We start from the raw sequence: 12,378 nt of genomic DNA on the forward strand, positions 1-12,378 counted from the left end.
TGACCAACTTCTTGTCTAGCCCCAACTTTGATTGAGCTAAGAAGATGCGAAAAAAGTGTAAAAGACGTCTTTTTAGGGTTGTTTCTCAAATAGCCCCCAACTTTGTGACCAACTTCCTGTCTAGCCCCTACTTTATCAAAAATACCCCGATGACCCCCTTTTTCAGTTACTGTTATAACTTCGTTAACTAGTCATCACCTCTCTCTCTTCCATCTCATCGCCTCTCTCTACCACCTCATCTTCTCGCCACCTCATCGTCTTCACCGACGAAGGTCGCGGGTCGACCAATTTTTCGGCCAGCAACCTTCAAACATAAAAAAAATTCCTCTCTCTCTAAAAAAAATTATTTTTTTTCCCTCTATCCTCTCTCTCTAAACAGATCTAGAGAGAAGAGGTCTGGTTCGAATCGATCTAGGTATTCGACAGACGAACAGACCTTCAAAGGTCTGCCGAACAAACTATTGAAGGTCTGCGAACCAGACCTCCTCTGTCTATATCTGTTTAGAGAGAGAGAGAGAGAGGAGAGAAGAAAAAAAAAATTTAGAGAGAGAGGAGAGAGGAAAAAAAATTTATGTTTGAAGGTTGCCGGCCGGCGACCTTCGCCGGTGAAGACGATGAGGTGGCAGAGAGAGGTGATGACTAGTTAACGGAGTTATAACGGTAACTAAAAAAGGGACCATCTGAATATTTTTGATAAAGTAGGGGCTAGGCAGGAAGCTGGTCACATAGTTGGGGGCTATTTGGGAAATACCCCAATATTTTACCACATGTGAAAACCATTTTCTCACCCCCTCACAAAGTTACGCTCTCTCTCGTCCGAGTGTTGACCTAATCTTCTACTCTTTCTCCTAACTATGTCTCCTCATTGTTGAATGAGTCTTCTACTCTCACTTGGTTTCTCCTTCTCCCCTATGGGAAACATCTAATGAACGAAGATGAAAGATTAGAATTATCTCAGATAGGATCAAATCATCTAAACACAATTTTGATCTCCGACCGCTTGAATCCACTAGGAAATAAAATTGTAGGTTGCTGTTGTTGGTTAAAATAACTTGATTCAACGCATTTTTTTCCTGCAAGATTTATAGAAATTCTCCTTCTTGGGACAGAAAATGACTACGCTATTCAAAGCTGATAGAAAGTTCTTCGGCTTCCAACATTCTTATCGGTTTTCATCTTAAGTACGGGGTATAGGTAGTCCCCGTAGACTCTTTCTTCATCGAAAAATCAGACAAATACCGTAACTAATTTAGTGGTCGATCATATCTGAGAAGAATTGGTACTTGGACTTTGATATGGAGAGGAAACTTGGTAGCAATACTAGATTGAATTACTTAATTTTCCTCTTCGAGGTAGGATAGGGTTTAGAGAAAGAAAAGTATTATTGAAGCCCTAATTGCAAGATGCACGAGAAATTGGGGAGGAGAAAGATGAATTGGGGTGGAGAAATTTAGCAAATGCTAAAGGCACCCGATGTTATTGCCACGACTGTCCCCTTGTATGTTAAGAAACCCGCCAATAGCAATAAAATTGTGTGCCTATAGAACTTTTCATCAAATTTCTCATTGTTTACCGAACTTTAAGGCCATGTTTGGCACACAGGAATGGAATGTGATACCTGGGAATCACATCCCCGTAACGCGATTCCTGAGATCAGATTATTTTAGTTTGATGTTTTGTTTGACCAGTAATAGGAATTCGATTCCCGATAGATTCCTAACTTCGTGTTGGTTCGTATAGGAGTAGGATTGTGAATTTTTGTAAAAATCTTGTTATATCCTTTTACTTAAACTACATAAATTATACGTTAACTTTGTTATATATTTTAATCAGTATTATCTATTCAAATTTGTAGATATGAACTAGTAACCGGTTAAACCAATTTAAGTACTATTCAATAATTTATTTAAAGTAAATAAAGGTGTCGGCTAATTTTTTTTTTTTTTTTTTTACTTTTTAAACGTTATGAAATCCATTGGAATTAACAAAAAACAAGAGAAAAAAAAACTAGAGAGGGTAACGTTCAAGCGAGTGAGAGAGATGCTATGAAGGTGGCTAATACCCTTGGTTTTAAATATTTTTAGTTGTGATATTATGTGAATGACTATTTTAATATTAGTCATTCTCATATTTTATTAAGGATAATTTTGTCCACAAATATTAAAACAAATCATTCCCGGGAATGGGAATTACAAACCCACTATCCTCTTTTGGTTTGTTATTACCCCATTTAGGGGGAATCATATTCCTTCGGGAATATGATTCTCCCTCCAATCCCGCAAGCCAAACAATAAACGGGAGTATAATTCACAGGAATCACATTCCATTCCCACATGATTCCCTCGCGCCAAACATCGCCTAAAAGATGAAGTTTCTAAAGGATTCGGTCTGAAGGAGATGTTCTTCTGAAGGAGTGTCCTTCGACCAAGATGACAATACGCTCAAATTGTCGAATAGATTATAATGACTTTATCTAGAAGATCATCTAGTCCGATCGAATTAGGGGTCGTAATGCTTAGCTAGAAGCGAACTACGATCGTTGGATCACGTTGGTGATTCGCGGCTAATATCGACCGGATTCTACAACGGGTTACACCAAAGAGTGATGACTTGATCGAAGAGAGTTGACAAGAGGGAACTAGGCAAAAGGACGGATTAGATCAATTCCAATTAGCCCGACTTTATCTCCTCCTGCTCTAACTTTGTCTCTTCGGAAATCCTTTTTTCTCTTGCTGGAAACCCTTATGGTCGAACTCCCTCTCTCTATCTCTCGATGCCCTTTCTAACTGGTCAAGTGCTACTTCCAAAATAGAACAAAATTTTTGGGATGATTTAGGCACCCCAAATCTTAACATATTTCATAGAAGGCAACCCAAATACCGGTCTATTTTTACAACAATAACCGTAAATTTTTGGCGCAATTCCCAAATTTTTGGGGCAATTTTTTCTGCCTAAGTTGATCTATATCAAATACTATTTTTGCTCTATTAACTATGGAATTTTCGTAGCAAATGCCAATCGATTGCTACGGCTAATAAACCGTAGCCAAAAGACACTTTTCAATTTTTGAAAAATTGTTGTGTCAGACTCACTTTACACGGCCCCATGTGTAGCAAGTGCACACAAAGTTTGTAGTTGTTGGTCAGCATTTGCTGCACCCTAAAAATATCCGTAAAAAATAGTGACTCATGGTTATGACACTAGTAATCTGTAGAAAAAAGGGTGTAGCTAAAGCTTGTCTATGTTGTAGAGTTTGAATCCTAATTGGAATATGATTCTTACTTTAGGATTCTCTATATAAGGGCTCATATTAGAATAGAAAAGGTGTAGAATTTTCTTAAAAGAAAATCTATCTCTAAAACATCAAGTAGAAAGTAGATTTTAGAGAAAAAAAACTCCCAACTTATCTATCTAGTCAAGAAAGAAGAGTTCTTGTTACTAACCTTCTTTCTATTAAGGTCCTAGCTGGCATTAAAGAAGGGAGATCAAGTCAACTTGCTCGGGTGTCTCAAGTAGATGAGCTTCAGTTTAAAGCTCTTATCTTCGCAAAAAAGGCATTGAATTTAGTTTGAGGGAAAGCGATTAAGATAATCTTATATCCCATTTTAGTTCATCTTTAGTCTTGCATGTGATCCTGAAACTAGTATTAGACGTATTAGACGTCTAAGTTTCCACTTAGAACAATAGGTGACACCTAACCCAACAGTGGCGTCAGAGCCTCTTGCACGAGCTAACTTTGGCTATACGAATTAAACTCGGGCTTGTTTAGTTAGATAGATAAGTCTGAATAGATTTTCAGACATCAATTTGATTCGTTTGAATTGGATTTATGCTTAATCAAATAGATTTTGAAAGAGTTTCAATAAGTTAAAGCTTTAAATTTCGGTTTTTTAAAAATAGTTTTCGAAGGAGAAGATTAAATATTTAACATATTTTTTAAAGAGGTTTTCAACTTCTGATTTTTGGTTTTGAATCATAAAAGTCCAGTAGGTGGAAGAGAAAGAAAAAAATGTATATCTGGTCTGAAAAGCTTCTTGTTTGTCTAGTACGCGACTGGGAAAGCCGAGCGCTTCTCGAACTAGAAATCCGAGACACGCAAGGACGCTCCCATTCCAGACGCGTCTGGAACGCCCTAAGATGTCTCGGACTTGGAGACCGAGATGGACCGGTCAAGGACCAGGCGCATCTGGGAAGTCTCAAGGCGTCTTATACTCTAAGTAATGGGTCTAGGCCGAGAATGTTTCAGACCTTGACCATACCTTGTCCCGGGTCATTCCGAGTTTGGACTCGGATAACAAACTGAGATTTTCGGGCGTCGACTCGAGTGGGATTTTTTTCGTCTTTTTCTCGATTTTTCTCCCGGTTCCACGTAGATAATTTTTTCGAAATTGACCTGGGCCTTCTAAAGAACCAAACGAAGTTTTTCGTAAAATTGATTTTAGAAATCATTAAGGATAAAACCGAAACGTGTCATCAGTCCGAATTTTACGAAAATAGACTTAAGGTCAGTTTGGCATATAGATGTCAATTTTTTTCTCCCGAAAAGCTAGCTAGATTGTAGTGAACCTAGATTCCACCCTTACAGACGAATCTAAAACTAAGAATGCATGCTTTATTATAATATGAATGTCATATTATTGTGTATGTATGGATGTGAATGTGGAAACTAGTATGGTCTTTGAAGATTGTCTTTCATTATTGTTTCTAAGCACAAATGTGTCCCCAATGTAATTAATTTCAAGTTTTATACGATCTGCGAATCGTTGAGTCTTGTAATTAGAGTTTAGGGTCAAAAGTGTCCATTGAAGTACCGAAGGATGAGATCCCGATTCAAGTGGGAGAAACCAATGGAGGTTCGAGGATGAAGATCTAGGCGAAAAGAGAAGAAACCAAACAAGATTAGATCTTTTAGGTTAGGGGCCATACCAGGATCCTTATGTGCTTGATTTACCTTCTCGCGCGCATTTACTTATTTATTTACGTTTTATGTCGTGGATGGTTATGTTAGAGGTCACAGTTGTGCATGCATGATAAAAACGTATAAGTCCCTAAAAGAACTTTTAGTAAAGCCTACCCAGACTAAGACACATTTGCGCCCTTGTTCGTTGATGGTAGGTCTGCCTCCGCAGGGTGCCATATTTTACCGTTGGACAATATAAACCTATGACAGAGGTCTACATGTCTAAATGTTTACTCTCAACGAGTCAACAAAAGAGTTTTGGATATCGGGGCAAAGGATGAGTCTAAGTTGTTAAAGTGTGACTCATCAACCAAGAGTCATATAGTATGACCAATAAAGAGTTTAGTCACCAAGGACAACGAGGTTAAAAGAAGGGCCCTAGTCACTTAAATTCAAAGAAACGGGGTCTTAGTATCATATTAATTATTCAAACAGGAACTTTTTTCTTGAATAATGTTGCAAATTAGAATTTTGCTATGATAACAAGTTTTAAATTTACTTTACATTTCTTTCTGAGGTTTAATTATGACAAAAGGAGTCTTCAACCCACGGTCAATTCTTGAGAAGGAAAAATCAAATGAAAATAACTTTATTGATTGGGAAAGGTATCTGAAAAAGGCTATCGGATTTATAGTAGATGTATTAGACACTCCAATCCCGATATTAACAGATACCTCGTTTGAAGATGATTGTGAGCGTGCATGGATAATCCAAAGAAGGTCTAATCCAGTAACAAGCCTTATGTTGGCATCCGTAGAACCAAAATTTTAAGACTTGTTCATGTAAAGCTTGAGAAATGTCATTTCAGCCAAAGGGAAGTTAAGTACCTTGGTTATGTTATTACTAACCGAGGTGTGGTTATATATCCGGATAAAATGGAAGTTGTAATGAATTGTCCAAAGCCAAAAACTCCAAAGGCTATGAGGGGTTTTCTTGGTCATTGTGGTTATTATATGAAATTCATTAAGAATTTTGGAAAGATTGTTGCTCCTCTCACTCGCATGGTGAAGACAAATAACTTTACATAGAATACAAATGCAGAAGAGGAACATCTCATTGAAAAAGATGGTATAATTCATGAAGTAAAGGAGAAGATCGCTGTGGCGCAGAACCGCATGAAGAAGATCTACGATGGGAAGCATAAAGAAAGGGAATTTGCAATTGGTGACATGGTTTACTTAAAACTCCAGGATTATCGACAACATTCGATAAGTCTTCGAATACATAAGCTATCAGCTAACTATTATGGACCATTTAAAGTAGTCCAACGTGTGGGTGTTGTAGCGTATAAATTAGAGTTGCCACCTGAAGCTAAAGTTCATCCCATATTTCATGTGTCTCTCCATGAAAGGCATGTTAGTGACAAAATTGTTGTTAGTACTCAACTACCTCCTGAAGGTCCAAGATTGCTAACTCCTTTCGCCATACTAGATGACACAACTAATGTAAGAAAGATTAAGGTGTTAGTGCATTTGAAGGGCTATTCACCTGTCGATGGCATATGGGAAGTTTTTGAAGACTTCAGTCAACAATTTCCAGATTTTTTGCTCTTGACGGCAAGAGCATAGTAAGAGAGGGGGAGTTGTCGCGAGCATTATTTGTTAATTTGACTAAGTCTTAAGGTAGTTTTTAATTCTGTTATGATTTTTAAGTTCAAATAAGTTAGAAGTTTGAGTCGAAGTGTTTCCCTAAAATTAAGAGTAGTTACTAAAGTTTAACAATTGTTTGTTTCCTTCCGTTTCCAATTTCTTGTATAAATAACACGAATATTGGAATAAAGGATCAGAGTTTTTATCAACTTTAAGCATTAGCTTGAGTGAGGTAGTGGTCTCCTCCATTAGACCAGAAAATATTTCAAATTTTGCATCAAATTTCTATTTTTTCCTATTCTCAATATAGTCTAGGACGCAGTTCGTGCCACTTCTTTTGATTCTAACTCTTTCTTGTTTAGACATAGAAAACTTTGATAGTAAAACTCACAAACTTGCTACGAACTCTAAGAAAAAGGGATTAAAACTCCTTTTGTAATCTTAACAATCAGGCGTCGGGTTGGGGTGCGGGCGCCGAGCATAATTGTTGTTGGGCGCCCTTTTACACCTAAATCCTCACCAAATGAGTTAGTGATAGTAGGGACTAAAATTGAGAATTTATAAAAGAAAAAAAACTCTTGCCAGGTTAGTAAAGACATGGGTTTTGAAAGCAGTGTAAAATGGGAAATCATCTTGGCAGCTTTTGTTAACCTGAAATTTGTTCATCATTAATCTGTATAATCCATTTAGAGCCTTCAACCTTTTGAAGTAACCGTACCACTTGTGACTGTTTTTTCAATAAAGGATGGTTCAGTTTTAGAGAGAGAAACTCATGAAAGTAGAAATCAAAAAGCAATTGATCTTAACAGCCTACTATTACTACTACTCTTTATTACTAAAGAAACCAAAACACCAAGCAAGCAACAAAGATAAAGAGGAGAAACCACTACACTCACTACCCATCTCTTCAAAGTTTTTTTTTTCTCTCTCTCTCTCTCTCTAGGTTTTCTTTTTATATCTCATCATTTCAAGCAATCCAAGAAGTGGGTATTTTTGTTTTCTGTTAAACTAAGAGAACCCATCTTTGAGTAAGAGAAAAAAACTCAAGTAGCTAGAAGAAGAAGCAGCTAGGAGAGAGAGAGAGGGTACTGGGGGTGTTTGAGAGAGAGATAGAGAAAGTAGAGAGAGAAAGAAGAAAGAGTCTAGCTAGTGAGAGGTTTATCATCAAAGAGGGGGGGTTTTAGGGGGTGGGTAATTGGGATAAGTAATGCGTACAGGAGTCTTCACATTACAGCAGACCCTCACATCAGAGGCTGCTTCAGTCCTCAAACATTCATTAAATTTAGCAAGAAGAAGAGGTCATGCTCAAATAACACCTCTTCATGTTGCTGCAACTTTACTAAGTTCAAGAACAAGTATTTTAAGAAGAGCTTGTTTAAAATCTCACCCACATTCATCTTCTCATCCACTTCAATGTAGAGCTCTTGAACTTTGTTTTAATGTTGCCCTAAATAGACTTCCAACTTCACCTACTCCTCTTCTTCATTCTCAACCTTCTCTTTCTAATGCCCTTATTGCTGCTCTTAAAAGAGCTCAAGCTCATCAAAGAAGAGGTTGTATTGAACAACAACAACAACAACATCAACAACCTCTTTTAGCCATTAAAGTTGAATTAGAACAACTTATTATCTCTATCTTAGATGATCCTAGTGTTAGTAGGGTTATGAGAGAAGCTGGTTTTTCTAGTACTTCTGTTAAGAACAATCTAGAAGATTTTTCATCTTCACCTTCTTCTGTTTTTCACTATAATATGTTATCTCATAATCCAAATCTTCCTACTAGTGAAACTACTTCTACTACTACTAATACTACCCATCATAGAGATTTCATCAATCACAATAGTTTTTGGCAAACCCATTTCTTGAATTGCTCTTCTGAGCAAAACCCACTTCTTTTTTCAACTCAAAAGAAGCATTTAAGTACTACCCATATCTTATCTAGTGAAAGAGAGCAAGATTTGAGGTTGGTTTTGGATGTTCTTTTGAGAAAAAGTAGTAAGAGGAAGAACACAGTTCTTGTTGGGGATAGTTTATCAACAACAGAAGGTTTAGTTTCAGATATAATGGATAGGTTAGAGAGAGGTGAAGTTCCTGATGAATTAAGATCAACCCATTTCATAAAATTTCAGTTATCTTCAGTTTCATTAAGGTTTATGAAAAAAGATGAAGTTGAGATTAAGATTTCAGATTTGAGAAGTAAAGTTGGTTCTTTCATTGCATCAGGAGGAGGAGCAATAATATATGTAGGAGATTTAAAATGGGTAGTTGAAAATGAAAATGAAAATGGTGGTTTGTTTTCAGTTAAAGATAATCAAATCTCTGGTTATAATCCTATTCATCATTTAGTTGTTGAGATTGGTAGATTATTATCAGATTTTAGTAGTTCTAATAGTAAAGTTTGGTTAATGGGTACTTCTAATTATCAAACTTTTATGAGATGTCAAATGAAACAACCTCCTCTTGAGATTCAATGGGCTCTTCAAGCTGTTTCTATTCCTTCAGGTGGTCTTGGTTTAACTCTCCATGGTACAAGGTGAGCTCAATACCATCTATCTCTCTCTCTCTCTCTCTCTCTAAAGTCTAAACCCAACTTTCTCTTTCTAAAAAGAAAAATACATATGAGAGTATCTAATGACATACTAGTAGTATATTTTTCATGGGAACAAACAAAATACTAGTCTCTATTTTTAGTTCTTTCTTTAAGGCTTTGTTTTATTTGTGTTTCAAATTTTTCATGGTTTTGATATTGATAGGACCAAACTTTACAAAAAGCAAGTTTGGTAGTGTGGTAGATAAACAGCACTGTCCTTTTCTTACTTGTTTTCTTTGTTAAGTTAAAGATTACCCTTATTTAGTTTAAGAGTTTTATTTATTATTAACTTAAAATAGAAAAATATTTATGATTTTTGTAATGATTTTACTTACTTTAATGGTTTGAATTTAATGTGTTTTAAATTTAGAGTGGACCAACCTTCATTTATTTGTAAACCCAATCTTAAATTTGTCTGAATCTTTTGAGTTTCTGAATTTGCAGTGGAATTAATTCAAGGATGGATGTCACACAAAACCCACCTCAGATGCTTGAAGCTAAGCCTTTTGCTGCTGCCATGGAAGTTCAAGATAAGCTTCAGTGTTGTCCTGAATGTACCTCAAATTTTGAAAGAGATGCTTCTTTTTTCAAGTCAAACCAGAAGAAGAATTCTTCATCTTTGTTGTCTTGTAATGTCAAAGAAATGGACAAGGGGTCAAGTCACTTGCCTTATTGGTTGAAACCTCAGCAAGTTGATTCCCATCACAAGGTAACTAAAATTTGTCTTTAAGTATGACAACACAAATTTTAGAGAGATGTAAAAATAGTTCATATCCGCTTACTTCATTCATACCGAGTTTAAGTTGTCTGAGAATAGTCTCACATGAGAGAATGACTATCTAGCAACTAAGAATATAATGTCTAAGTCCTCTCCACTCATTGTCAATTAGTTCTGAGTCGGCTAGCCACAAACTTAGGAGCGTGTGAGAATAGTCTGACATGGGAGAAGGGCTATATAGCAACTAAAAATATAATGTCTAGGTCCTCTCCACTCATTGTCAATTTGTTCACACATGATAGGTCTTCATGGCCTACATGTTTCTCGCCACTCGACAAAAGACACCTACGAACTTTGCATATGAGGATAGTTCACATAGACAAAAAGAAGTCGTGATAAAGTAAATAACATTTAGAGCATATCTGAGCGAATTGCCAATTGATTTCTTTTATTCTTTATGAATATAATAGACAAGACTACTTACAAATTCATATTTTCAAATTGCAGGATGATTTGGTGGAACTTAGAAGAAAATGGAACAGATTGTGTCACAGTTTACATCATCCAAAGCATAATTCAACCCATTCAGGTTCTCTATTCAACAACCAAAGCTTAACCAACAAGAATTACAAGTCTGCTTCATCTCATCCTTGGTGGACTAGCCCTGGTACAAATTTGAACCAAAACAAAACTTACCCAGACACAAATTCAATCTCCTTCACAGAATCTACATCAAAACAAACCCAAAATTCCACCTTTGGTGCTCAATTCGGTTCGATCGACTTCGGTTTTGGTTCTCATGGAACACCAAAACAAAATACATCTGAGCCAAGACTAGATTCACTTAAGATCATGGAGAGTAAGGAAGTGAAAATCACACTTGCTCTTGGTAATTCAGCCTTCTTGTTGGATCAAAAGGAAACAGAAGTAGATCAACAAGATTTATGTAAGTTACTGAGAGAAAATCTTCCTTGGCAATCTGAAATGGCTCCTTTAATTGCTGAAGCTTTACTCAGTCCAAGAGAAACCAAGACAAATGGAAAGTGGGTATTGATTCAAGGGACAGATTTTGTTGGGAAAAGACGGTTGGCGAACGCAATTTCCGCTACATTTTCAAGGTCTAGTCATCACCTTATCCACATGAACATGAGAAGGGAAAATGAAGCCAACCCAAGTTGCAGAATCATCATGGAAACATTGAAATCCCACGAAAAATGCATCATTTTGATCGAAGAGATCCATTTATCAGATTCCAAGTTTGTTAAATTTCTCTCTGATGGATACAGAAGTAGCAAATTTGAAGATCAAAATGGGAGTGAAGTCAGTTTGGGTGGTGCTACATTTGTGATTTTTACAAGTACTTCTGCAGGGGAAGATGAGAAGACCAATACCATCACCATGAAATTACTGGTTGAAGATCAAACAAGTCTTAATTTAGGACAAATTGAATTGAATCGAAAAAGAAAAGCTGAATCAGATATTCCAAACAAGAAGAAGAATTCAAGAACAAGTGATGGAGAAGAAGATGAGGCTGGAGTAATAACCGAAAAGGTATTTTCAAGGCAATCAAGCTCAAACACCCTTGATCTAAATCTCTTAGCAGAGGAGGAAGATGATGAAGAAGAAGAGAGAACCACTGAATTTACTCCAGTTCCTAGTGATTTAACTCAAGACACAGTGCTTGATAACAAAACCCTTGATGGGTTTTTGGAATCTATTGAACACAAGTTCGTGCTGGATCAAGATTCAGCCGTTTTCCGCGAGATGACTGCGAATTTCTCGTCGAAAATCGAAGGGGTATACGGGGAGGTATTTGGAAATGAAAGGAAAGGGGTTTTTAGAATAGATCGGGAGGTTATAGAGGAAATAGTTTTTGGTTCTGGTTCTTTTCTTGAAAGCTTGTTCGAAAAATGGCTAAAAGACATTTTTCAAAAAACCTTACTAACGGTCAAAAATGGAGGGAAATGGGGAAATGTTTGGCTTTGTTTTGGGGGTAAAAAGGATAGTAATATAAAGGTTGGGTATATGGATTCAAATCTTCCCACAAAAATTCAAGTTGAGATGAAGATTTGAAAGTTTAAGGAGTTATGTAAAAAAGGAAAAGAAAGTGAAAATGACCAAAATGACCCTTTGTGTAATCTTTTTTCTATCTTAACTTTAGTATTATAGACTTGTAATTATGGATCTTTTTGAAAAACTACTTTCTTTTTTGAGTTAATTCCTATTTGGCCCCCTACTTTGTGACCAGCTTCCTTTATGACCCTTTATTTTTTGTAAATTCAAATATGACCCATTTTTTTGATGTAAATGTCCTAACTATCCTTCCTATAAATATTTTTTGAAAATAAAATAAAAAAGAAAACTTGAATTCCACCTCACTTCCCTCTCCGCCACACATATCTCTCCACGTCACCTCTCTCTCTCTCCACCACACCTCTCTATCCAACTCACCTCTCTCTCTCTCTCCAACTCACCTCTCTCTTCTCCGAAGGTCGCTGGCGGCAAAAATTTTCGGTCGGCAA

At 36.5% G+C, this 12,378-nt stretch overlaps 2 protein-coding genes across 2 annotated transcripts; both read left to right on the top strand.

The window, feature by feature from the left end:
* The first annotated feature begins 5,835 nt into the window (after positions 1 to 5,835).
* LOC147556355 (uncharacterized) lies at positions 5,836 to 6,528 on the top strand. The gene is made up of 2 exons (XM_086658615.1): positions 5,836 to 5,905; positions 6,002 to 6,528. The coding sequence occupies exons 1-2, from the start codon at positions 5,836 to 5,838 to the stop codon at positions 6,526 to 6,528; spliced, it is 597 nt and encodes a 198-aa protein (XP_086514741.1).
* Positions 6,529 to 7,133: 605 nt separating this feature from the next.
* LOC147556356 (protein SMAX1-LIKE 5-like) lies at positions 7,134 to 12,074 on the top strand. The gene is made up of 3 exons (XM_086664239.1): positions 7,134 to 9,081; positions 9,583 to 9,847; positions 10,364 to 12,074. Exons 1-3 carry the CDS (start codon positions 7,757 to 7,759, stop codon positions 11,927 to 11,929), a joined length of 3,156 nt encoding a protein of 1,051 aa, XP_086520365.1. The 5' UTR covers positions 7,134 to 7,756; the 3' UTR covers positions 11,930 to 12,074.
* The last annotated feature ends 304 nt before the right edge of the window (positions 12,075 to 12,378 follow it).

Source organism: Eschscholzia californica, unplaced genomic scaffold (assembly GCF_041429995.1).
Source record: "Eschscholzia californica isolate CP2 unplaced genomic scaffold, dmEscCali1.0.p SCAF_2, whole genome shotgun sequence".
Classification (NCBI taxonomy): Eukaryota; Viridiplantae; Streptophyta; class Magnoliopsida; order Ranunculales; family Papaveraceae; genus Eschscholzia; species Eschscholzia californica.